The sequence below is a fragment of the Tenrec ecaudatus genome, chromosome 8 (assembly GCF_050624435.1).
Source record: "Tenrec ecaudatus isolate mTenEca1 chromosome 8, mTenEca1.hap1, whole genome shotgun sequence".
In the NCBI taxonomy this organism is placed as follows: Eukaryota; Metazoa; Chordata; class Mammalia; order Afrosoricida; family Tenrecidae; genus Tenrec; species Tenrec ecaudatus.
The window spans coordinates 85,613,688-85,640,070 of NC_134537.1; the positions used below are offsets into that span (position 1 = coordinate 85,613,688).

At 49.1% G+C, this 26,383-nt stretch overlaps 1 protein-coding gene across 1 annotated transcript in view; it reads left to right on the top strand.

Annotated features, from left to right (window-relative positions):
* Nucleotides 1-19,551: 19,551 nt before the first annotated feature.
* EBF2 (EBF transcription factor 2) overlaps nucleotides 19,552-26,383 on the top strand; it is a 212,435-nt gene continuing 205,603 nt past the window's right edge. Inside the window, exons 1-5 of the mRNA XM_075556487.1 lie at nucleotides 19,552-20,255; nucleotides 22,639-22,795; nucleotides 23,846-23,909; nucleotides 24,194-24,249; nucleotides 24,723-24,796. Coding sequence (XP_075412602.1) covers nucleotides 20,125-20,255; nucleotides 22,639-22,795; nucleotides 23,846-23,909; nucleotides 24,194-24,249; nucleotides 24,723-24,796 — 482 coding nt within the window. The 5' untranslated portion in view covers nucleotides 19,552-20,124. The remainder of the gene's footprint in view (nucleotides 20,256-22,638; nucleotides 22,796-23,845; nucleotides 23,910-24,193; nucleotides 24,250-24,722; nucleotides 24,797-26,383) is intronic.

Sequence of the window (26,383 nt, forward strand, 5' to 3'; positions counted from 1 at the left end):
TTTAAGGATAAAACAAAGAGAAAGACTTACCTACCAAAAGGAACAGACTTTGGAAGATGCCAGGTGAAGAAGGCCAAGGAAGGAAGATAAAACTATGCAGTAGAGGGGTCCTCAAACTTTTTACACAGGGGGCCAGTTCGCTGTCCCTCAGCCCCATTGGAGGGCTAGACTATAGTTAAAAAAAATTATGAACAAATTCCTATGCACACTGCACATATCTTATTTTGAAGTAAGAAAACAAATGGGGCAAAAACCCCCAGCGGGCCACATAAATGTCCTCGGTGGGCCACATGTGGCCCGTGGGCCGTAGTTTGAGGATGCCTGGACTAGAGGGTTGACTGATGTTGACTTTGGTGAAAAAAGAGGGTAGAAGCTCCTAAGAGGGAAAAGAGAAATTAGGGAAGAGGAGCGGAGTAGAACACTGGGGAGTGGAGAGGCGGATGAGTGGTTTGAACAGCTGGATACTGAAGTGATTATCTGAAATGTAAATCTCCACCCAATCAACAATAAAAAAAAGTTTTTTTTTAAGTTTGTGAGAGAATTATCTTCCCTTTTAAATACATTTCCACGAATTCTTGAAGCCCTTGTATTCTGCATTTGAAAATACGGTTCTGCTACACCTAGGAACATCCTGCTGGCTGCCCACTCTGGTGGTACCTGGAGTGGGAAAGAGCTCCTCACAGCTGGTCCAGGCTAAAGGACAAGTCGCACCGACACTTGAGCCTTCTTATCCAACACTGCTCTGCAATGAAAGGTATCAGCACTATCAAAAGATGTGTGGAAAATTGTTTAATTGATGAAAGATTTGTGGCATAATTGCCACCACAATTTTTTAAATAAATAAGTTGCCATATGGAATTTATGAAAATCCGTGTGCATCAGAGAATTGGCTGTCTGCAAAACAACTCCTGGCTGTTTCTTGACTCTCGTAGAAATGCAGTAACTGATGGTGAGTCATGAAGTGATTATGCAGCCAGAACTGTCACAGGTCGGGAGGCATGAGCAGCAATATATTGGAAGATGAAAGAGATACATCTGGGATTGGGTACAAATAAGGCCAGCAGATGTAAGAAATATGCATGTGTAGGTGGCCTGGATGTCCAAACCTCTACTGAGCCCATCACTTTTTCTGTGTGTACCAGTGCCGCTCCCTCACTTCACACTCTGGCTTCATGGGCAATGGGGAGTTCCTTATGCTCAACTTGTGGAGGATTGAAAAAGGCCATGTGTGGGTCACAGGTGGATCAGCTTGATATGTGAGTGCAGGCAAAAAAATTGGCTGTAACTTCATTACAGGTTTGAACAACTATGGTGAGTAGAACTGTGGGAAAATCCTCTCAATGGGGAATGCATTGGGTAGTGTCTCTGGGCAGCCACTGTTTGTCAAGAGAGGTGGAGGAGAGTTTCCCACATACACAGACTAATGGGCAGTAGCATATAGTTTGTCTTCTTTATCTAGGGCTTGAGAAAAGAAAGACTGGGGATTAAGAAGACTCAGTAAGGGGTATGTGGTTGGATCTGTAGGAGTGGTAATAAAGTGTAAAGATCTTTGTGTCACATGGTAATATACACTAGAGAGCATTTACCATGAAGGAGGCATTTAATACAAAACAGACATAGTGATTTCACCACATGTCATTAGGCAGTGTGCATAGTCAACCCTCACAACGCTGAGCACGAGCAAAGTAGTAAGTAGTATTCCTGGTGCCAGGCAAGGAAGCAAGGTGACCTAGCTACTACCACTGATGAACGCCCAACCCGCCAGGAGCAGAGACCAACGCTGAGCTTCCAGTATAGCGGCACACTCAAGTCAACTAACTTACTGCTTGGTAGAAAGTAACATCTTAACTGGGATAAAAACATACTTGGGATATGGATTTACTTTTTGTGCTAGGCTGAGTTTTCTAGAGAAACAAAACCAGTGACACTCATACAAGAAAGAACTTTATATAAAGAAGTAAATTTTTGTAAAGAGAGTGGCCCAGCCCAGTTCAACTCTAGTTCATAGGTCAGATGCCAGTTGTAGATGCTCAGACAACCAGCAGCTGCTAATGGATGGAGCAGAAATGCAAATCGGAAAGCTGGGGGGATCACAGACTGGTGAGTGCAGAGTCATGTGGATGCAAGGTCCACAGGAACATGGCAGGGTGGCATAGCTCCCAGGGTTGGCAGCCAGAGCTAGACATTCAAAGTAGGAAGGTGATGGGCTAGAGAGGGCTCAGTTCTCAGTGTCTCTCTTATAAAGATGCCACACCCCCAAGGAGGCAGCATCAGGGATGTGACCAGGTTGCTAGGTTAAATTCCATTCCTACTTTCACACAGGTACATCAAGTGAAGAATTATTGATGCATTTGATTTGTGGTGCTGGAGAAGAATACTGAAAGTACCCTTGGCTGCTAACAGGACAAACTGATCTGTGTTGGAAGAAGTATGACCAGCGTGCTCCGTAGAAGCGAAGATGGCAGGATTTCGTCTTAAGTACTTTGGACATGTTGTCACCAGAGACCAGTCCTTGTAGGACCTCAAGCTCAGTAGAGTAGGGACAGCTAAAAAGAGGAAGGCCCTCACTGAGATGGATGGACACAGTGGCTGCAATGGTGCGCTTCCGTGTAGCACCAGTTGTGAGGCTGGCTCAGGACTGGGCAGTGGGTCGTTCCCTCGATGACACCTAGCAAGAATGACAGCATGCCTCTCTCCATCTCAGAGATTGTCTTCTGGAGAATCAGCCTGTAACTCAGGTATCCTGTTTTCTCTATCATTCAAGCATCCTATTTATTTCCTCTCTCTCTTATTCATAGGTGTTCCTCACGATCCCTGCCTGCAGAGAACAGTTTCTTTTTACTCCTGTTAATCTAGTGAGCCATCTGTAGTCAGTATTCGTTGTCAATATGGTTCTGATGTAGACTATGAATTATGTGGTCACCCTACTAATCCATCTCTTTTTCATCACAAGCATATTCTTTCACTTACTTCATTTTACTAGGTGCTGGGAATATAGACCTGAGTAAGAGATTCCAGTCATCTGAGCCTGCGCTCCAAATTCCAATCGAAATTGCCAAAATAATATTATAATAAAAAACCATATTATTGCTGGAAACTGGAGAAAGGTGCCATTCTCATACAATAAACTTCCAGGAATTTCTCTCGGACATATTATAGGTGAGACTGGATTGAGAGAGGGTTTTCCTAGACAGGTGTTTCCTTTGCATTCATTTCATGGATTTCTACAGATGAAAAACTACCTGAGAACTCTGAAATTGGGTTGGGTTTCACGCCACCAACACTCCCTAACTCAGAACATTGAGGCCTGGAGATGACGGTGGGGAGCACTCAGTCATATTTGTGCCTCAGAACGATGGACTGGGCACAGCGCGATTCTCGGGGTCCAGGGCCGGCTCCAGCACTCATTCTATTACTCGATTTGGGGATAAAGCCTAAACAGGGTGTGGACATTGCAGAGGTTGGTCCTACTGAGGGCAGAACCTGTTGCTGTTAAGTCAATTCCAGCTCCTAGGGACCCCATGTCTTACAGAACACACATGACTCTGTTAGGTTATCCAGGGAAACAAAACCAGAGACACTCAAATGTACAGAAAGAGCCTTATATCAACAAGTAATCTTATATCAAAAAGGCATCCCAACCCAGTTGAACTTAATTCCATGGGTCCGACACTAGCCGGATCCCTCTTGAGACTCATGTACCTGGAGACAGGTGATGCAGAATGATGAAGCAGGAAGATCACGGGCCAGTGGGTGCAAAGTTGAGGGGATCCGAGGTCAGGGGAAACATGGCAGGATGCTGACAGCTGTCAGAGTTAGGCAGCCACAATGGGCTGCCCCTAAAGTCAAGACCAAGAGTCCCAGCAAGCAGGAAGGTGAAGAAGCAGAAAGAAAGAAGTTCTAACCTTCTCTCTTGTAGGAAAGGCCACAGCCCCAAGGAGGCATCATCCCAGTCTCCAGCTGATGAAGTCCCTAGCCATCACAGTTTCACGGGCTTTCCTGGCTGCTTTAAAAATGCAGATCTCCAGACCTTTCTTCCGTGGTGTTTGAACTGCCAACCTTTTCTTAGCAGAGTGGAAACGATTTTTACCATATAGGGACCCACCACCAATGGCAGAAAAAGAATCCCCCAAACCAACTCCATTGCCATTTAGTACTTCTGACTCAGGGTGACCCCTGGTGTTGCAAAGCAGAACTGCTCTGTAGGGTTTTCTTGGCTGTAATTGTTAGAGATGCAGATTGATACCCCTGGGTGCGTTCAAACCACTAACATTTAGGTTGGCGGTTGAGCATGCACCATTTGTGCCACCCGGGAACCTGTACCAAGGGTTGAGGAGTCCTAAGCAGAAGGTCACTGGCCCAGTGACCTGTCATACAAGTATGAACTAAGACGCTGAGGCATTTAGATGTTCTTTAATGCAGCTCTTTCTAGCTGTAGTTGCCTGCCTAGTCTCCATAGACTAAACCAAGCCAAACCAAACCGAAATCCACTGTCTTTGAGTGGATTTTGGCTCATAGCAACCCTGACATAGGGTTTATGAGTTAGCGTCATCTTTCTCCTGCAGCGTGGTTGGAGGCCTTGAGGTGCTGACTTGACAGTTGGCAGGCCAAGGCTTCCCCGACAGCTCCACCAGGGCTCCTCCATAGTTGACCTATAGTCTTGTGTGGATTTCTTTTTGATTTTTTTTTGTTTGTTTTGTTTTTTTCATATTCTCTAACCATCCATCAATAAAGAAGGGAAACATTTTGAATTTTTAAAACTCAATGTACATTTAATGACGTAATCACCTTATTTATTTAAATAGCATACCCCTGCCAGTGCTGAGATGCTAACACGCTCACTGACTTGGCTCACTGACTCGGCTTTCCTCCTACAGTCGGCATCAGAGTGTGTGTTTTGTGCAATGGAGGAGGTCTTTGTGGATTGATGTCGGGCATGTGGGTTAATGTTGGACTTGTGGGCTTGGGCAGCACTGGGTTGGGATGTTTTCTTGATGTGCACATAAGTGTTATATAAAACTCTCTATTATACATGCGTTTCTGTGGATTTATTTATCTAAAATACACAGACTAACACATCCTGAAAATCATCAGCCTCAACAGCAGCATAGAAGCAACAGCCTAACAATGCCAACAATAACCTCAAAGGCTGAAAACCTAATGGGAAAAGGAGTGAGGCTATGAAGAGGTGGCCAACTGGTGGGGGCTCCCAAATGGCTGGAACATATCAGAAGACATGCTCTCTTCACTACAATCGAACAAATATAATTTTATATCCATCAGGTAGACAAAAATTAGCAAATCAAACAATACCAAGCCACCAGTGTACTGTTCATAGGAATATGAGCTAGAATAGTCTTAGAAATTAAACACAAAACAAACAACTTAAATATTCAAAGTGAAAATGAGAGGAATTATTTCAGATATAGAACATTTAAACGACAGCTGAAAACCAGCCGTGGCTCTATGGTGTACAATTTAAAATGTCAATTATATAATTTTCTATGAAAATAAAAATTACCCAAGAACATTCTCCAAGAGATGGAAAACCTGAATATAAACCCAAACCCAAACACTCCACACTCACTGCCTTTGAGTCAATGCTGACCCACAGTGACCTTATAGGAAAGGGTAGAACTGCTTCAGTGAGTTTCCAAAACTATAAATCTTTACAGGAGTACGAAACCTCATCTTTCTCCCACAGAGCTGTGGGTGGTTTGAACTGCTGACCTTGTGGTTAGTAGCCCAATGTGGAACCATTCTTCCTCCTGGGCTCCAGATTATAAACCAATAACCATCAAATAAATTAGATTATCTATCTATGTATGTTTGTATGTATGCATGCATGTTGGAGATGAACTTGTTTGACACTAAAGATTCCAAGTCCATATTCCAGTTTACTTTTTCTCCTCTTTTTAAAAAAAATTTATTTATTTTTATTTATTTACATTTTATTAGGGGCTCATACAACTCTTATCACAATCCATACATAAACATATACATACATCAATTGTATAAAGCACATCCGTACATGCTTTGCCCTAATCATTTTCTTTCTTTTTTTTTTAAATCTTTTTATTGGGGCTCATAAGGCTCTTATCACAATCTGTACATACATCACATGAGCAAAGCACCCTTATACATTCATTGCACTCGTCACTCTCATAATTCACCTTCCACTTGGGTTCCTGGAATCAGCTCGTTTTCCCTTTTTTTTCCCCCATCCCCCTCCCTCCCCGATCCCACCCCTGGTCCCTTGATAGTTTATAAATAATTATTATATCTTATCTTACACTCCCCGGCATCTCCCCTCACCCACCTCCCCCTTGACAATCTCCCAGAGAGGAGGTTACACATAGATCTCCGAGATCGGTTCTCCCTTTCTACATGCTCTTCCCTCCTGGTGTCGCCACTCCCACCGCTGGTGTTGAAGGGTTCGTCTGTCCTAGATTCCCTGTGCCTCCAGATCCCCACTGCACCGCTGTACATCCTCTGGTACAACCAGGTCCGCAAGGCAAGGTAGGATTGGGGTCATGATGGTTGGGAGGGGAGGAAGCGTTCAGGAACTAGAGGAAGGTTTTGAGTTTCATTGTTGTTACACTGAACCCTGTGTGGCCCATCTCCTCCTCACTACCCCTCTGGAAGGGGTGTTCAGCTCTCTACAGGTGGGCATTGGGTCCCCATCATGCACTCCCCCTCTTTCACGGTGACGTGATTCTCACCACCACCCCATCTTTGATGTTGGAGACCTGGTCTCCTCTGTCCTTCATGGTCACCTATGTTGGTGTGCTGCTTCCGTGTGGGCTCGGTTGCTTCCGTGCTAGATGGCCGCTTGTTTGCTTTCAAGCCTTTAAGTCTCCAGACGTTATATCTCTCAGTAGCCGGGCACCATCCGCCTTCTTCACCACACTTGCTTATGCACACTTTCGTCTTCAGCCATTATGTGAGGAAGGTGATCACACAATGATTGTTTTTGTTCCTTTGTATCTGCTACATGGTCCATTCAACACCTTGTGTTCGCTTAGGCTGTGTGCTTCTTCTCTGTGGGCTTTGTTGCTTCTGAGCTAGATGGCCGCTTATTTGCCTTCAAGCCTTTAAGACCCCAGACGCTATATCATTTTTTGATAGCCGGGCACCATCAGCTTTCTTCACCACATTTGCTTACACACACGGCTGTCTTCAGTGATCATGTCGGGAAGATGGATATCCTGCAATGGCTGCTTAGCAGGGTGATGTGCTATTGTATTGGGGGATTATGCATGAGGAGGCCCAATGTCCATCTGCTACCCTACTACTAAACCTATAAATATATGCATATAAATCTATTGCCCCCATAAACATAAATATATTTACATACGTACATGTCTGTATTTAGGGTTCTCTGTATGCACTTTGCCTCCTACTCCTTTCCTCTATTTCCTTTCGCTTTCCTCCCAACCCATTACCATGTTTGGCCTTCATTCTGGATTCAGTAGTTCCTCTCAGTTACCTTGCTCTTGGTCACTCCCTTCCAGTCCTCCCCTCCCCTCCCTCCTCTGGTTTAGAACCATTCGCTGTTCCCTTGTTCCTGTGTTGGGCGACACCTCCTCCCTTCCCCTACCTCCCACACTCTCATGTCCCTCCAGGACCGTTGGTCCTGTTGTTTTCTTCTCTCATTATTTGTCCAGCCTATCTTGTCTAGGTGGACCTGCTGACATAGTAATATGTGCATACAAATGGATATGACTTTGACTGCACCCAAGTGGCCCATAAGAACATGGCTTTGACAGAAGCAACATCGACATGCTGATAAGCAGAAAAGCCACTAACATACCAAATTTACACGGTAAAAAACAAAACAGATTAAAAAAGACTAAGCAAAAAGATAGCAAATATTAAAAGAAAAATTGCTAGAAGTTCAACGTCCTTTTGTTGGCCTTTAGACCATCCTTTCTACTCCCTTGGGCTCCCTTTGCTCTGCTTCCTCCGCTGCTCCATTGCACGCCCCCAGTGTTTGCCTCAGTGTGGCGGGGTCAGCTCAGTCGCCCATCCCCCGTTATGTCTCAGGTGCTGTCCCGTGTAGGGCCATGTGTTGGTGCAGGATGTCATATCTCGTAGTGTGGTCAGCTGAATGGTCCTCTCTGTATGACGGGCCCTTCTAGCTGGTCTATCGACTTTGGGCTTGGTGGACCCAGGTGTACTCCACTACGTCCTTTCTCCTTCTTTTGTTTCAGCTTCCTTCTGGATGTGGTGTGGTGGGTCAGTTCCTTTCCCACTCCAGATGAGCTATTTTTGTTTTCTGTGGTATTCCCTTCGAGTGTGGGGGTCGGCCTAATTCTGGTTTGGGCCAGCTTGTCGTCCAGCCTCTTTGTGTAGACCTCTGTACTTTGCGTTGCCCTCCTTGTTTGGTGTGTCGTGTTGGGGTCCGTATGCATGTTCCAGATCTGTGGGGACACAACCGATACTCTCCCCCGGGTGGGTTAATACCCTGCCCCCCCATACCATCCATTCAGATTCTCCCCCTCTCGGTTCTCCCCCTCTCTACCCCACTACTCCTTCTTTATGCTGGGCTCTCATGTACCTCCCTAGGTGTGGCCTGTCCTCCCTCCAACTATCTATGCTTCCTCCCGTTTATTGTGGGATGGATGTTTATTCCAGTTTACTTTTTCTCCTCTTTTTAAAAAAAATCACTCAAACTACTATTTAAGTTTGAGGGATAAGGAATCCGGAGGGATTAAAAGAAATTGTTTTTTGGTTTTAAAGAAACATACTATATCTATATATAATATAGATATTATATATATATAATACAGCCCATCTCAAGATCATTTGTTAAAGGCAAATTGTTTTAAGAACTGTTTATGTTTAAGAAAACATAAATCTTAAACTAATCCTGAACATAGAAAAAGAATAGAGATGATATATTTTATAGAGCCTATATAAGCCTGATATAAAAATCCGGCCTGGCAGTTAGGAGTTGGGTCAAGAAATGTAATTTATCTGACCATAATAAGCAGAAAGGGCTTGTAAAGAAAATTTGGGGTTTGCAAAATTGTTGGAGGGGTTGGAGAGGTAGCCTCTAAACACGGTCTTAACAAATGACACACAGAGGCCAGTGATGTTAACCTACAAGACAGGGTGGCCAAGAGAGGGAATAGAACAAATGATGATGGTTGGAAAGCTAGAAGGAACAAGAGGAAAGTAGACCACTTAGCACAGTCTTTGCCTCTGGAATATAAATTCCATGAGAATATGAACTTTGAGGAGTTTACAAACAAGTAGCGTTCCATAAATTTTTATTGAATGGATAAAAGATGAAATGATTGACCATGTTCAAAATGTTAGTAGAATGAAACGATAGATAAGCATAAGCTAATATATGAATTTAATTCACTATAACAATAGAAAAGGGGAAAATCCCTGTAATCATCTTAATAAATGTAAATGAATATATTTGATACAATTTGATATTAAATTAATTATTCAAATATGTTTATTTGCTGTCTAACTTCTTAGTAACAAGACCAGGAAAATCATGAGACTTAACAATATTCGATGTAATAGTTAATAGCGTACTAAATAATGGCACATTATAATAGGATCTATAATATTCAGATTACAAGATAGCCTCTGTCTCCAAGAGTTCAACTCTGTTTTGGGGTTAAAGGCCTTTGCCAATGCACTAAAGCAAGAAAAAGAAACCATAAGTACTTCTTGGAAAGAAGGAGGCTAAAATATTAGGTAGATAATATGATTATTTATTTGGGAGTCAAACCGCATGAGTTAGGAACCACAGCCACTGAGCAGAGGTAGGAAAGATAGCGTTGTGTAATAGATAAGCTAGAGTTGCAGCTTCAGAAGCCGCAGAGACAGTTCTTCCCTGTCGGGAGGGTCGCTGTGAGTCGGAATCAAGTGCTGGCACTGAGAATCCAAGTTTACATTTTATCCATAGTCACCTAAAAAACATAAGAGACAAATATATTTGTAAACTACCTAAAATAATTTAAAGAAAATTATAATGAACTTTATGAAGAATATAATAACATTGATTTCTAGGACATAAAAAAATGAAAAGTGGATAGGCATGTTGTCCTAGTTTCTAAATTAAAAGAAATCATTTTATTGGGACCTCATACAACTCTTATCACAATCCACACATACATCCGTTGTGTCAAGTACATTTGTACATTTGTTGCCCTCATCATTCTCAATACATTTGCTTTCTGCTTGAGCCCTTGGTATCAGCTCCTCATTTTTGCCCCTCCCGTCCCACTCTCTCCTCCCTCATTAACTCTTGATAGTTTATAAATTATTATTATTTTGTCATATCTTACACTGTCCGACATCTCCTTTCACCCACTTTTCTGTTGTCCAACCCCCCCCCCCCCAGGGAGGAGGTTATATGTTCATCCTTGTGATTGGTTCCCCCTTTCTACCTCACCCTCCCTCCACTCTCCTGGTATCGCCACACTCTCAGCATTGGTCCTGAAGGGATCATCTTTCCTGGATTCCCTTTGTTTCCAGTTCCTAACTGTACCAGTGTAGATCCTTGGGCTGAGCCGATGTATAAGGTAGAATTGGGATCATGATAGTGGAGGGAGGGGAGAAGCATTTAAGAAGTCCTAATTCCTAAATTAATCATAAATTTCCATTCCCAATTAAAAAATCTCAAAATTTGTTTAAGAAGTAAGTATGTCATAATCTTTCACATTTGGGAGAAATGATAGATTATTTAATAAATGAGATTGGTACAACAATTTGGTGAGTGTGGTTTGATTTCTAGCTCATGACATAAACCCAAATGGTGTATAGTTAACATATAAACAAATACATTTGGAGTAAAAAGTAAAGTATGTAAATATATCTGTAGCTAATGTGCTTAGTCTTCAAAAATATAGTGCTTATTGTGGAAACAATAGCCAATCTGTTTCTTTTGGGGGCGGGAGGGAGATATTAGTGTAAACAGAGAAGCCCTATGATCATTGAGTTAGTTTATTGTGCCAAACTAGCCGATAAACACATGTGGGGTTAATTGAAGGGCGGAGAGATAAATGACTTGGTGAGCCTCACCTTTCTAGTTCTTGGGTCTCTTGTTTTGTGATGGTTGGACCAGGGTGCAGCTGCCTTAGCCAGTTCCCTGCCTTAGCAGGCAAAGCTCACTTCCTGGGAGATATCCGGAGGAGAAGCCTCATGGACCTACCCCGGTGCAGCCCTGGGTGCTGGAGCAGCCATGTGGAGACCCCTGCCAGTGCTGAGATGCTTACACATTCACTGATTTGGCTTTCCTCCTGCAGTCTGCATCGTTGCATGTGTTTTGTGAGATGGAGGAGGACTTTGTGGATTGGTGTTGGACATATGGGTTAATGTTGGACTTGTGGGCTTGGGCAGCACTGGGTTGGGATGTTTTCTTGATGCCTTTATATGTAACTCTCTCTTATACATACATTTCTGTGGATTTGTTTCTTTAAAGAACCCAGACAAACACAATCATCTATGTAAATATATTAAAATTATCTTGGGGTGGGGAAGATTACCTGAATATGACACAAGAGGAAGATATTATAATGGAAAATATGGTTGAATTCAACAGAATGCAATTGGGAGATATATTTGTGATTGGCTTGATTGACCACCTAATGACTGCCATTATCAACCACTCTCAATCCTGACCTCTGAGGTCTCTCATCAGAGAGGAAGCTAGGTCCTTGCTTTCCCAGCTACTCTTTGAACTGTCCATGAGTACACGGCTCCACGGTGGCCAAGGAGACACAGAGCAGTTTCTGAGAAGAGCAGTTTCTGGGGAAACTTTTAATTTGCCAGACTGTTGCTGCAGGTACCCCTTTTGCTTCCTGCTTGCATGTGTGCCAGGATGCCTGCTATGGCAATATGTTTTATCACCATGAGACAGCAAATATCAGTTGAAAACCCAACCTGCAAAGGATGCTGGGGTGGAAAGTGAAAGACCCAGAGCTGTTTATGATGAAGGCTACACCTAACACTTCCTGTTATGTGAGGTAATTATCTTTATTGCTTAAGTCTGTTAGTCATTTATTCTGTCCTTCTCAAGGAAGATATTCTAAATAAAATACTTCTAGGCATCCAACACCAAAAAACTCCCATAAATAAAGTTCAAGATAAAGAAAGGATTAGGTAAAAAATTCTGTAAGGTATATGAAAAGCTAAAAATTTAATATTCGTAATAAACTAAGCACCCTCCAAGGAAGTTTAGTGACCAAAAAATCTGAAACAAAAAAACAACAACAAGAAAAAAATCTTCTCTGTTGGAAATTTATGAAACATAAATAAGATGCAAATAAAAATACCAAAGGGCATTCATTCCCAATTTACAAATTTTGCAAATTGTTAATAAGAAAATAACTTCAACAATTGAGAAGCTTGGGTGGGGGCAGGAGAGCAATCTTATTATTACTGGTGGAGTGCAAATTAATTTGGCTTTGTTTTAAAACCAGGCAGTTTGTCAATTCGCTTATGCATCAAGGCTTAAAACATATGTTCACTTTGATTTTGCAGTTTCACTTCCATAGTTATCTGAAGAAACATGCAACATAAGTAGAAGTTGTGTGGAAAGCACTGTTGTCTGTGGTGGCAAAAAATTAGAAACAGCTTAAGTGCCCAACAATAACAGCATGTTAGTTAAGCATATTATGGTGTACCTTTTCTGGACAATGCAACACTATGACAATATTAGGTGGTACGCAGAAAAAATACTTAGTGGCCTGGAAAATGACACTATATTAAGTGAACCCAAATTAAAAACGAGCTTGTAGTTCATGCTTCCATTTACAGCATCTAGAAATATGCATAAAAGTTTGGGAGGAAACCCACTCAAATATTAACAGTGCTATATAGTTTCTTTTGTTGCAGTTTGATGTTCTTCTGCAATAAGCATGCATTGCTTTTATATAAAAGGTACACTTTGAAAAGGGCTTATAAGAACAGGAAAAATTGGAAACGTTTTTTCCTCTCGTTTCTCCAACACACTCCCTACTTCTGCTTCCAAATTGGATCCCTTTAGGATCCCAGGCCTCTAGGCTTCTCCTCCCCCACCTTCGTTCCAGGCGGACTGTGGCAAGCGCTCCCTCCCCCCCAGCACGACACCAGCTGCATCTCCTGGGGAGGGCGGGGAGGAGCGCCCAGATCTCTCGGAACCACTGCTCTTCACTTCTCTGGGAATTCCCACGCCTCCCCCCTCCCCTGTCCTCCTGCCGAGATAAGCAGGGCAGCGGAGCTGCTTGGTGGCTGCGAACTGTCCTCCGCTGAGCCGCCGCTGAAATCCAGGCGGCCCGAAGGCCCCCATCCCCCCGCCCCCCTTGCGCAGGAAGTCGCATTCTCTGTCTAGGAGAGGCCCCTACTTGCTTTGGCCTGTCATCCGCAGGCAATGAATAGGTCTGAAGCACTTTCCCCTATGTAATCCCCAGCGTAAAAAAAATTACTGAACGCCCCCCCACCCCACCCCTACTCCCGCATCATGCCAAGGAGCCCAAGATATATAAGTCAAGGAGCACACAGCCAGCAGGAAGAACTGTTCTCCTAGGAGAATGACAAGATCCAGTGAGTCCACTATGCAACTATGAGGTTCATTATACAAAGGCAGAAAGGAAACAGGTACTTACTGGACACTTAACTTCCGCTGTGCTACTGAGTAAGTTTCCCTTTTACCCGTGTAAGGCAAGTCAAATTGTGGGATTCCACACCTCTATTCAACCAGGAAGGACACTAAGGCTCATGGGTGTCCTGAATGCCAGAGGCGTCCCTAGACACTGACAGGCTCTAACCTGGCCCTGCAGGTACCAAAGCTGGAAGGATTTCTCAGGCATCTTGTTATTTCGCTGACCTTGCTCAGGGTCAAGCTTGTAGAAAGTGTTAAAATCATCAAGGGTTCGCCAGGGTTAGTCCAGCGCCCCCTATATGGCGAAGTTAGCTTAGCCAGCGCTTCTTACCTTCCCGCCCCCTTTGCAAGTGACCCCAAGGCCCTTGATCTGCCCCTCCTCTGTCCTCTCCTTGTGGCCAGCTGAGTCCATGGAAATTGCGTTGTCTCCTGGAGGATGAGCTGTCCAGCTGCGTGAGCAAGCGCTATTTTGCCCGCGGACAGATATCCGTGGGTTCCCAGCCTCTGGACACACCTGTCTCTGTCCAGCTTGCCGGCAAGGGGTCCCCCCCCCCTCCCCGAGCCAGCAATGGCAGTTGTCGGCCCTGGGCAATATTGGAAGAGATCCTATAGTCAGAAGCGATCAAAGGCACGTCCTTTACTTAAGTGCCTTTGCCAACGGGATATGTGTGCTGTCGGTGGAAGTGACTCCTGGCGCCCAATGGAACGAAATTCTAGCAGATGCTATATTTACAGGTCCCCACCAAAAGACAGCCAGCGGGAGAGTTGGGGAGCCCAGAGTTAGTGCGAGCTAGAAAGATCTAGAAGGCAGGCGTGTGTTTCTGCAGCTGGAGGAAGAAGAGGCGACCTGTGGAAGGAGCCTGTGGCCCTCCCCACCAGAGGAAGAGCGAGGTTCCCCTGTGTGCCTGCGGGTCGGGGCGAGCGGGGTGTGCATGTGTGTACGTGTGAAATGTGGCGGTGTCGGCCGAGGCGCGTGAGCGCTCGACAAAAATATGAATAATCAGCACATGGCTCACACCTCCGAGGAGAGAGGCAGGAGGGAGGCTGGGAGGTCCCGTGGGGCTTCCCCTGCCGGCTGGTGGGGGCCACTAGGAGAAGGGGATATTCTAAGTAGCTCTTTTGAATATCCTTTCCTGAACCCAAGGTAATGAATAACCGGAAAGAGAGAGAGAAAAGTCGTGTTTAACCTGTGTTTCTTTTAAGGCCTTACACTGCAGGCTGCTGCGGGTGGCATGTTGCAAGTTGGCAGATCCACCTGGATCTCCGCTCCCTGTTGATCAGCTGAGATGCCACCTGGATGATCCTTTCTGGTCTTCATTTTGCTTGGCAGCCAAATGGGGCAAATAAATCCCACAGGAGGCACTGTTGTGGCTTCTAAGGGCGAGGAACTGGGGGGCAGGGTCTGGCAGCCCCAAAGGATTGGATAAAGGTTCTCCTTTCATTCCTTACCTTCCTGTAGACCTGCCACGTCGGGGCGTCTTTGAAAGCAGGTCCATTTTACCCTTAATGAATCGCTTCTGCTATTAGTTCTAGGTAGAAGGGGATGCACCCCGCGACACACACACACCCACCACCACCACCACCATCCCTACCTTCTGCTCATGCTCCCAGAGAGGCTACCGGCTGGGCTGGTTCCCCCCAACATTCCACTAACCCGGGAGTTGGAGCTCAGAGTGATGTGCACCCTCCACCTATCTGAGAAATGGCACCCTAGCTTTGAGTGGAGGCCACGCGGGGCACTTCCTTCTAATAGACCCTTTGCAGCCTAAAAAGGGCTCACTCACTCACTCACTCACTCACTCACTCACTCACTCACTCACTCACTCACTCACTCCCCAATCCCGAAGGCAGCGCAGCATGGTCGCCCTCACACCTGGACCGCAACTTCTGGAATTTGTTCTGGTGACCTTTCCGCGGCGGCTCTGGGGTCCTCTCTCACTCCACTCCCGCAGGAAGGGAAGGGGGAAGACGGGGATTTCAGTAGGAAATACTGAAAGGGAAGGCAAGGATGAGGCGAGAAAGGAAAACAGGAAGAGGGCGAGACTTGCTGGATTGTTAAGCCGGTAGAAGGGACGTGGGTGCCTCGAGTTCATTCTGCATAAAGTCATTGCAGTCGCCTAAGTGTAATCTAGGAGAAGCTCTTCTAGGACCCACTAATCCTGCCCTGTTCCCGCCGGACGTGCCTCCAAATAAAAAAACCAAGAAGCCAACGCACCTCTCAAGGAATCGCCATAAAAGGTATCTCTGGCCTGTCCTCAGCAGAAATTTGCATGTATGAATAAAGTAATTCGCTCTCTCCCTCTCCAGAGAATTCTCCATTACCAAGGCATACAAATCTAGTTTCTGCTAAGAGATACCAAAGTTGAAATTTGAAGCGGAAGTCTATAAAGTTGGATAGTTTACAAGAATCATTTCTTGATACATTGTGACTTAGATATTCGATAGGACCCCGAGTTTGCAAACAAAATTATGTGTTTCCACCCGGACAAATCAAGATCAATGGTTTCAGCCAAAAAGAAACAAGTGGAAAAATTCACACCCAAAGAGAGGCGATGGGGACTACCACTGATTTCATTAGAAAATCCAGACTGGGTTTCCCTGTGCATCAACTTCTCTGACACTAGCTGGATTGCAAAGACCAATCACAGGAGGGGTAAGTGGGCGTGGGGAGAAGAGTGGTCATAAAGTAAGGGGACAGTCATCACACCTGTGAATTCACCTCAAGGCCCCAGCAAACGAGGAACCGGCCCAGAGCAATTACTAAGAAAAAAAATCCCCAACTCCTAGTGGGCAAGAGAGAGTCGGAGCTGGGGAGAACCAGGCTACATAAGATGGGAGGAAGGGGGCTTCGAACCAATGCCAAGAAACTGGACTCTATCGCATTGAGGGGCAGATTGAAACTTGGGAGGGAAACGGGGGTCACTAGGGAAAAGAGTGAACAAAGGAGGCGATAGAGCAAAAGACCGAAAGCCACCGTCACCATCGCAATTTTTGCGTTAATAGATAACTGGGAAGAATTTGAATAAATTTTCGCTTGGAGTTTTCTCCCGCGACCAAGGGCAGGGATGAGGTTCGCAGGGCGGAGCCCTGGAGACGCACGCGGGCAGCGCCGGGCTTCCCCGGGCCGCAGCTGCTCCCGCAGTGCCCCCGGAGCGCCTGCGCTGGGGGCGGGTGAGGGGCGCCTTTGGAAGGAGGGTTGTTCTCGGGTAGGGTAGCCCGAGGCTATGGAGATGGGAGCCACCTTCTTGGCGCAACCGCAGCCGCAGCCGCTCGCTGCATCCCAAACTGACGCTTCTTCCGCGCGGGTGTGCCCACCCTCTTCCTAAAATCTCCACGAAAATAATTAAATTCAACTTCAGTGGCACAAACACTCATTGCTGCCACACGCCGAAGCTCCGCCTCGCTGAGCAGGAAACCGCCTTCTCTCTTCGCCCCCGCGCCGCACTTGCCCGGGTCCTTGGTCCCCACGGAGTGGGCACTTGGGCGCCCCTTGGCTCGTGGCCCGCGCCCCCAGGGTTGCTGCGGCGGTTCCACTCGCGCGCTCTGCGCGGCCACGGGGAACAGTGTGCTTCCTTCTCGGTCTGAGTTCCGGGGCCTTGGGTCGCGGTAACTACCTCCCAGCGGCGCTCGGCGGTCCTAAAGTCACGTTAGCGGATCAGCAGCCGGCTGGAGATGGGGGACGCCCGGATCGCGGGGCCGGCTGGTGAGCCGGCATCCCGGAGAAAGGACTAATTCATTCGCTCCCCGAGGGCCATCATTTGGGTGGCAGCTGTTCTGGGAGAGAAGAGCTGGCGCTGCCGACCCAGGCTCTGCCCTTTAACCCCAGCCAACGTGGGCCACTGGGAGCGAGGTGCCGGACCAGACCTGGGCCCGCCGCTGCCTGGTGGCTGCTCTTTGGACCGTTTCCGGGCAGTGTCAAAGTCTGGCAGATTAGAGGTCCCTTGGTGTGGGATTGGGGTGTGTGTGTGTGGGGAAGCCAACGGAATCAATGACGTGTCTCACCCTGACTCCTCTGGGCGTTGACCCTGGATGAGATTGAAGGAGGGGGAGTGGGGGTGGGTCGGGTAAGTTTAAGATTTTTAAAGAGAGAGATGGAGGTCGAAGGAGCCGGGTCGTTCATTTCTCCAGCAGCCAACCTTATTCATAAAATCTGCCGCGACAGAATGGCTGAGTTGAAACAGTGTAACAAGTTTCAGCTTCACAAATTTCTCTTCCACTGTCGCTCTTGTTTCTTGGGAAATTGGTATCTCAGTTGGCTTGTTACAACAGACCAAAGGTGCAGCATTGCTCACCCAGTCCTTTAATGCCCAACCAGGCGGCCCCAGCCAGAGCCCATGATGAGGAGGTGAGGGTCTCCGCTCCTAAATCTAAATCTGTTCATGGAAGGACAGCGCGCTGCCTCCGCTACGCCCACATCGGGTTTCAAGCGAACTCTTTGCAGTAGCGACCTGCGCTTCCAGAGCGCTACGCAGTCCGCCCAGATTGGGGTAAAGGTTTGCTCCCAGGATTGGGTGAAAGCGCGGACGGGGCCCTTTCTCCACAGAGAAAGTGAGCGCTTACTCTAGCAAACTCAGGCAAACGAGTTGCAAGGCGCTGTGTCCTCTAGCGGCAAAGGATTGCAGTTCAGTTGCGAGCGCTCACCTACACCTGAGGGATGTGTTTGGGAGTCAATTTACCCTCAACATTGAGTCCTCTGGTGGTGGGGGAGAGTCTCCCGAATGCCATCCAGGCTTTCCGCAAAGCCCCCCACCCCCCTCTGTAACGAGGCCGGGAGACTGGGAGCAGTCGCACTAACTGCGGAACAGCTGATTGTCTCCTCCACGGCAGATGGTCTTTGAGCACAGATTTGCATTCATTGTCTTCAAATCTGTTTTCGCGCTGGTGTTCTAGATTGCAGCAGCGGATCTATGCACAGATCAGAATACAAAAGGAGAAGCAAGAAAATAGCACCCAGCCGGGAGGATTTTTAATAGGCACCGTGAGCTGCCCGGTGTGGTTCAGAAAGCTGTCTAGGGGTTCATCTGTTTGGCTCAGCGGCCGCCGCCTCCAGGCCACCAACACGCGCGGCGGCCGCATGCCACCGGCAAAGTTTAGCGATTTCCTCCAGGTTCTCCCCCAGCCCCCTTCCGTTCTCCAGGCCGCAAGAGTTGGGGGGCGCGGGTACTCCGGAGTCCTGTGGGAGGTGTGGGGGCGTCAGCGCAGGCCACTGGCACTCAGCGGCTCCGGATTCGTCAGTACAGTTAGCTCTCCTGTGCTCGGGTGCCACCGTGCAGGCGCCCGCCCACCGGCCCCGAGGTATTTTCCTTAGCTCCTTGGCCACTTTCCCCTGCACTCTTTATTTGAGCTTCCTTCCTCTCCCCCACGCACACCCCACTGCTTTCGTTCACACGGCCTCTCTGGGAACAACTCGCAGACTGCACTCGATCGGAGCGTCACCCTGTAACTCCGGGAGACTGGAGAGAGCCGTGCAGGCGATTGGGTTGCTGTCTAGAAGAACAATTGCACAAAACCTAAATACCAACGGGCCACACTACGTTTGAGCACGACTCGCTGTGAGCACACAGTTTAATCCCGGGAATGAATAACGCCTCCAGGCAGGCTACAAAAAACCTGCAACTAGAGAGAGGACATGCGGAGACTTTGCGCTACCGCCGCCAGGCTGAGCCAGTGCTTTCCGGGCCCGCATCGCCCAGCTATCCCACTTCAGAGTAGGGTTTGGGGGCTCCCATCCCGCAAACACAACCCGAGCCTGAAAAGGGCACCGACGCCCGTAGTCCTGGGTCCCCTTTCACCTCCTGGACTCCTGGCAACGCCGAGCGTGGCGCGCGCTGCCGAAGGACGTCTGCTTAGCTTGCCCGGCGCCGGCCAATCGCGAGCGTCCATGCAAATGAGGCTCTTTATCGGGCCGGTGCTCCGCCTCCCGCGGCCTGGGCCGTAGTAACCCATTCATGGGGCTCGCGCGCGGCTGCAGCCTGGCTCGGTGGCGATCTCAGCCACCGCCTCCTTTGGACTCGGGGTCTTCCCCTTCCTTTTACTACTGATCCTGTTGCGGATTTTTTTTTTCTAAATTGGAGCGGAGGGGAGGAACAGGGAGGGGGGGACCAGGAGGAAGGGGAGCGATTAGGCAGTCCTCAATCTTCTCCTGTTTCTCCCAGAACAGGTGATGCTTCTAAATTGTGATCAGTTTCTGGATGCAAACGCTGTGACTGGAAGGATGCGAGCGACCTAGGGTAAAGGGTCCGAGGCGGCAGATCTCAACTTGCGGTGGATAAAACACCAACTTTGACTACTGCAGCCACCATCTCGCGCGTGCAGCAAAGAGCTGAATTCTTTTTCTCTATTTGGGGGGTACTTTTTCTTCTTCTTCTCCAAAAGAGACCGAAACTTCAAGAAGCAGTCGATCCCTTTTCGTGGATTGTTTTGGAGGAAGAAGGTTTGGTGGCAGCGTTGGCAACAACCCGGACTGGTGTGGTGCTCTTGTTTTCAAAGCGGCAGGAGAGGATCAGACTTTTTAAATGTTTGGGATTCAAGATACTTTGGGAAGAGGACCAGTTCTGAAAGACAAATCGCTGGGCGCTGAGATGGATTCGGTCAGGTCCTGGGTCCGGAATGTCGGCGTGGTGGACGCCAACGTCGCGGCGCAGAGGTAATGAGGGCCTCGCAGTGACGCTCCCCAAGTCTCTCCCTGGTTCTCGCTCTCCCTTTCTCTCTCCATGTGCCCCCTTGTTCCCCGTCTCCATTTCTGTCTCTCGGTCCCATCTGTCGCTCTGGCCCCGCGCACTGGGGCTCGTCCTCGGGCAAGCAGGTCCCTGCAGTCAGCTGAACAGCCTACACTAGAGTTTCTGAACCGCTGGGGCCATTTCTAGCCCCACTTCTTCCCTAAAGACTAGGAAAATTAACAAATAGCATACACCCGACGCCCAGCAGCTCAGCGCCGGCTCCTGAGAGTCACGCCGGGCCGTCAGCGGAGGGAGCCTGGGGGACTAGAGCGCGAACCGCGGCCACCGTGGAGAGCCGGTTTCCCGGCGGCTGCTGGTCTCCTCTCGCCGACAGTGAGCGCCTCTCGGCTGGTGTCCTGGGCCCAGGCGTTCCCAGAGGCCGGGAGCCCCACGAGCAGATGGCGGCGGTGGCGCAGAAAGGAGCGGGAGAGGATGGGGAGGCTGCCGCGAGATGGGGCTGCGAGGCGGAAGACTTCGAGCGTCTGTGTTCTGCAGTCCGACAAGACACCAAACTCGTGAGAGAGAGAGAGAGAGAGAGAGAGAGAGAGAGAGAGAGAGAGAGAGAGAGAGAGAGAGAGAGAGAGAGGCAAAGAAGTTAACAGTCCAAAGGACCAGAGAAGAAAGGCGAGGAGGAGGAGGAGGAGGAGGAAGAGGAGGAGGAGGCCAGTCGCCAGGAAGTCCTAGAAACCACAGTGCTGGAGTTTACCGGGTCTGTGAAGTTGAGCTCTTTCTAGCGCACTGGCCAGCTGGGATGGAAACACCTTTTCCTGGGGGTCACTCCACAAAGACATTGAGTCCCCGCCCCCAACACCACTGAGCGGAGATGCCCAGGCCTCCTGGCCCGTCTCTATTCTAAGAAGCAGCCATTCTGGGTCCCCAAAGAGCTCAGAAACTTCTCTTCCCAAGGCGCCTGCCTTCCCTTCCACCCTGCTGGCAGCCCACGTCTAAGTGCTGGCATCACCTGGAGAAGTGACCCCTTCCCAAGACAGCCCATCTCTCCAAGTGTCCCGGGTACAGTGAACCCGGGAGAGGAGTAGAAAGGGCATCATTTTGGTGACGGGCTCAGCCCAGCAGGCACCTTGTTCCTAGGTCTAATAAACTCCTGTGGGCTCTGCTTTCTGTATTCTGCCTGGGGGACTTCAGGCAGAGCCCTCCGCTGCCAGCTCTGAGGAGCCTTTTCTTAAAGAGACCCCCAAAAGGCACTCCACCCCCCACACACACACTTCTTTCCCAGTATGAAATCCTTTGCTAGAGAGGACTAGCCTGTGGATGTGAGGACATTCTGGCCTAAAGGTTACATCCTGCAAAAGAGTGAAAGTGCTCCGTGAGTAAGGGGCACTAAGCCTGGGAGCCCTCAGCGCCAGTGGCAGCTCCAGCCATCTGCCGGTTCGGTCGGCCTTGCCCAAGTCTTTGGCTAGCTGAGGTCAGGGGATCACTTTGGCCCTAGCCGCTGCAGGTCAGTGGACGGTGTGGGCACAGCCTCGATGACCTCGAGGGCATCGTTCGGGTCTCCAACTTCGGTTTGGCTTGAGCGGGTTCCCCTCGGCCCTAAGCAAGGACACTTTGTCTTTTAATAGTCTTTTGCTGGCTCTAAGACCGCAGCTCCTGTGCGATGCTTGCTCAGTGTCAAGTCCCCTACGAAGGCCGGTGATGGGCAATGCTGGTCTCTACGATGCTGCCTGGCCTCTGTCCAGTCGCTAAATTTCGGAGGAACGAGGGAAGGAGGGGATGAGGCCTCCCCTTCTCTGATGGAGCGAGATCTGAGTTGTGTGGGCTTTCCGCTTCTGAAGCTGCGCTTTTCTGCATTAACTTGAGGAAACTTGGTGGGCAGTGGCCCCTTCCTGGGAGCAAAAGGGTCACCCTCAAAAGCAAAGAAGGCATTTATTCCACTGACCTGGGTACTAGCACCATCTCAATGCCCTGATCTAGCAAGCGGTTCACCTAAGAGAGGGGACAGGGATGGTCCCACGTAACTGATCTAGACCACCCCAAACCCCCAGAAGCATTCTAAGTCTGTCAGCAGTCCTGCTCCTAAAAGCGGACTGTCTGGCACTGGGGCCACGGACCCGCCAGCTGGTGGCAAGGAGCAGCAGGAGCGTCTGTCACTCCACCCCGAGGGCCACTGAGACTCCTCTCAGGACTGCCCACTCTCAATCCCACTTAGACAAAGGCTGGAGCATTGGCCAGAACTCTGGACCCGGGACATTGGCTCCTGCCCCTCTGCGATGCTGTGCGCCCGTGGGTAATGCCTTGTCTTTCTCTCCTTCCCGGTGCTTGGTGCACGCCGCGACCCGCGACTCTTCTGTGCAGCGGGGTCGCCCTGTCTCGGGCCCACTTTGAGAAGCAGCCTCCTTCCAACCTGAGGAAATCGAACTTCTTCCACTTTGTGCTGGCGCTCTATGACAGGCAGGGGCAGCCCGTGGAGATTGAGCGCACGGCTTTCGTGGACTTTGTGGAGAACGACAAAGTAAGCGACCCCCCTTCCCCTTTCCCGGCCTAATAACTCTCCTCGAAAAGCACTAAAGATTCCATCTGTCACTCGCGACACTTTCCCCCTCACATCATCAGTGATGATAAATCGAAGCTTCTCACCCTGAGCCTCTAAATCACTCCCTTTCCCCGCACCTCCTCTAGCCGGCTGCTCGCACCCAGCGCTGCATGGAGCGCCCTCCACTTCTGGAGCCTGGCCGCGGGCAAATACCAGTCCAACTAACCTTGGTTCTGAAAAGTAGACCCAGGGCTGCAGGGCTCTGTTCTGGATTATTTTTAAAAAATAGTTTGCACCTGCTAGCGCCAGCGGGCGGGGTGGACTGAATCTGTACCCACAGCCCCCCTGTCAGCCCGCCTGCCCTGGCCAGCCTTCCCTCCCACCCTAGCACCCTAAAGCAACTAAGGCTCCGACATGAAGCTGAACAGAGGGCTTGGTTTGGGGATTGAATTTGATTTCAATGGAAGGCCCTGGTATGTAAGCCAATGTGTGAGCAAGGAAAATCAAGGCAAACCAAACCAAGACAACCTTGTCCTCTGGGTCCAAGTCTCCTTAGCCGTGCACACAAACTTTCAAGCACAGCTTCCCAAGGTCCCTTCCGCAGCTCTTCTTGAACTTCGGGAAGGTCTGGTCGCTGTGTTGGTGGGAGCAGGGTGGAGGCTCCACTGCTTCCAAATGTGCAATCCCATTCCCTTCTCCTCTTGGTGGAACCTTGGGCTTTGTTAGATCAGACCACCGGTGGGGAGTTTGGGTCAGAGTCGGGTTCAAGGCAGCACAGGAATGGTGCCTGAGGGCGGTTTTGAGCAGGAAGGACCTACGGCTAGGGGGGTGTCCAGTGGTCATAAAGCTTAGCAAGTTTCTGAGTGTGACCAGCGCCAGGCAGAGGCTCTAGTGCCTTGCCCACAGGGCTGGTTAGGGGACTGTTCAAAGCTGTCTTGGGAGGCGCAGAAAGCTTCTGCGAAACAGTATGTGTCAGCTCATTTTGGGGGACCTGGAAGAAGGGGCACCGAAAATTGCATGTCTTTTCAGGAACAAGGCAACGAGAAGACCAACAATGGCACCCACTACAAATTACAGCTCCTCTACAGCAATGGTGAGCGCCCCGCTCCCCAAGCACCTGCCAGGAGCGCCTAGGGATTGTCGGTCACCGGCAAGGCTGTCTGGTTCCTGCTGGGCGACCTGGGGTGGAGCCGGAGAGAAGGGCTTCTAGGGGGACTCAGTCAAGCCTCCCCCCCCACCCCCCTGGAGGGAGGAAAGTGGTCTCAGCCCCCTGGGAGCACCCAGCCTTGGTGGCCACTAGGAGAAGCTGCCAGAACCTTAGCTCCCATTAGCTATAGGTTTTGGCGGTTGATTCTTGAACTACATCCTTTCTCACAGGCGTGCGCACCGAGCAGGACCTTTACGTGAGGCTAATCGACTCGGTCACCAAGCAGGTGAGCTTCTGGCCTCCCCTCCGACAAACTCCTCCCTTAGTCAGTTTCTGCTCTTAACCTCTGCCGACCCCCACACTCCACCCCTGCGGACCCCCCAAGAATGTCTGCTCCAGTCTTACCCTCTTCACCTTCTGTCCCCATCATGGCAAGCGCACCCGTGTCACTATGGAAAATGTCATGACACTTTCTCTACCCGAGTGCGCTTGTAAAGCCGCGCAGAGGGCCCGCGTCCCGCCCCGCCTCAAAACATCCCCTTTGCTAAGAAATACTTTCTCACAAGGGACAAACTTTTCTATTCTTATTTCGCTAAATATTAAACCCCACAGCCGCTCGGTTCGGCGCTGCCTGGGAACTGAGAAGAGAGAGCGGGTAGTGAGATTCCCGTCCCCCCAAAAATCCCCCACATGCGCTAAAGTTCTCTCCTGTCTTTCTTCCCTTCCTTCGTTACCCCTGCCACCCTCCTGCCCCTGCAGCCCATCGCTTACGAGGGACAGAACAAGAACCCAGAAATGTGTCGCGTTCTCCTGACTCACGAGGTGATGTGCAGGTAAGAGCAGCGCGAACCTCCTGCCTTCACCGGGAACCGGCGGGTCAGAGCCAGGCCCACTGGTCCTGGGCACTCTGGGGCCCAGAGAGTGCCCAGGCGGGGGGGGGGGGGGGGGGGGGGGGGCGGAATTCATTCCCACCCTCCTCCCTGGACTGCCAAGTTCTTAAGGCATCCTCCTTAGGACTGAAGAAGTAAAAACAGAATGACTCAAGGTTCCAACTGTTCTGGGTTGCAACATTTTTCTCAGCCACCTGAAAAGACCCCTCTGCCTGCTGGGTGCAGCCAGAATTTGGGACCCCACAGCCCCAGGCCAGGTTGGGACCCGCCGGGTCTTTTCCTAAAAGGATCTGGGAGCTGGTTTTCAAATGCTCGCTATCCACCCAGGCCGCCCACCCACCCACTAGGGGTAGATTCCCTTGGGTGGGGGGGCACTTGTGGAATTCCCGATTCACTTGGAATTGAAGAACTAGAACGATGACCCCAAAATGGGCAGAGACCACCTAGGGTACAACTCTGGGTTTAGGAGGGGTGGGGGTGGGGGGTGCGGGGGCATTTATGCCTGTACTGAGGCACCTGTCTGGGGTTGGAGACCAGTTCCTTCCTTCCCGGAAGTCCCCACTCTGATGATTTGAGGCTCTTAAGTCAGACAGCACTTTCAGGTGAACAGATCGATAAAGCTCCTTTGGAGGGACAGGACCCACCTGGGACTTTGGGGTCTAGAGCAAGACTGTGAAAGACTAGTCTTTTCTGTGTACACCTTGTCCTACCCTCTGTTCCCGGACATAATCTATATTCCATTCCCAGTGTTGTAACTTGTCCTCTTTCTTCTGTTAGACTCAAAGAAAAGAAAAATCAGAACCAATGAAGCCCCCACCTCATTCATCCTTCCAACAAATGAATGATCCTATGTATTTAGGTACTGGTTTGGTGCTAGGGCTTCCACAGAGAATGAGAAAGACAAAACAAACAAACAAAAACCAAACTCTTACAAGTCTGTGGTTATTTTCTTATAAAAAGTTAAATATCCCCACCCCACCCCAACTCCTCCTCTAAAATCTATGATGGGAGCGAAAGCCTTACTATGGTGTTAGTGGGGGTCTTCGGACTCCAGACTTCTAGTTTGGGGTAATTACAGACAGTCTGATTTACTACAGACTGTTTTATGGGCAGCTCCCGGCAGGCCTGTCCCCGCCCCAACCTAGTCAAGAAGAAACCATAACAATCAGACATGTCTGTTTTGGTTTTGACCAAGTATAAGGCAAACTCGCCAAAAGCGAAGTTCAACTCTGGCAGTGGCCTCAGCCGAGGCCTGGAGGGCTGGGGTGAGCGATCTGCTGGGGGAGTTATTGGGGTACACTGAATAGAAACCTGGATAGATTCTGGCCGGGAGAGGATACAATTCCAAGTTGTTCTTCTTTGTAATTTCTGGATTAAACAGACAGAATGCTTTGATTAGCTTGGCTAATCAAAGAACAGTTTTTCCTCCTCTCAACAGTTTAAAATGTCTTTGTTTGGAGTGGTCCCTTTCTTAAAAGACAAGAGCACAGGAGAAAATACAACAAGACAAAAACAAAACACAATGAAACA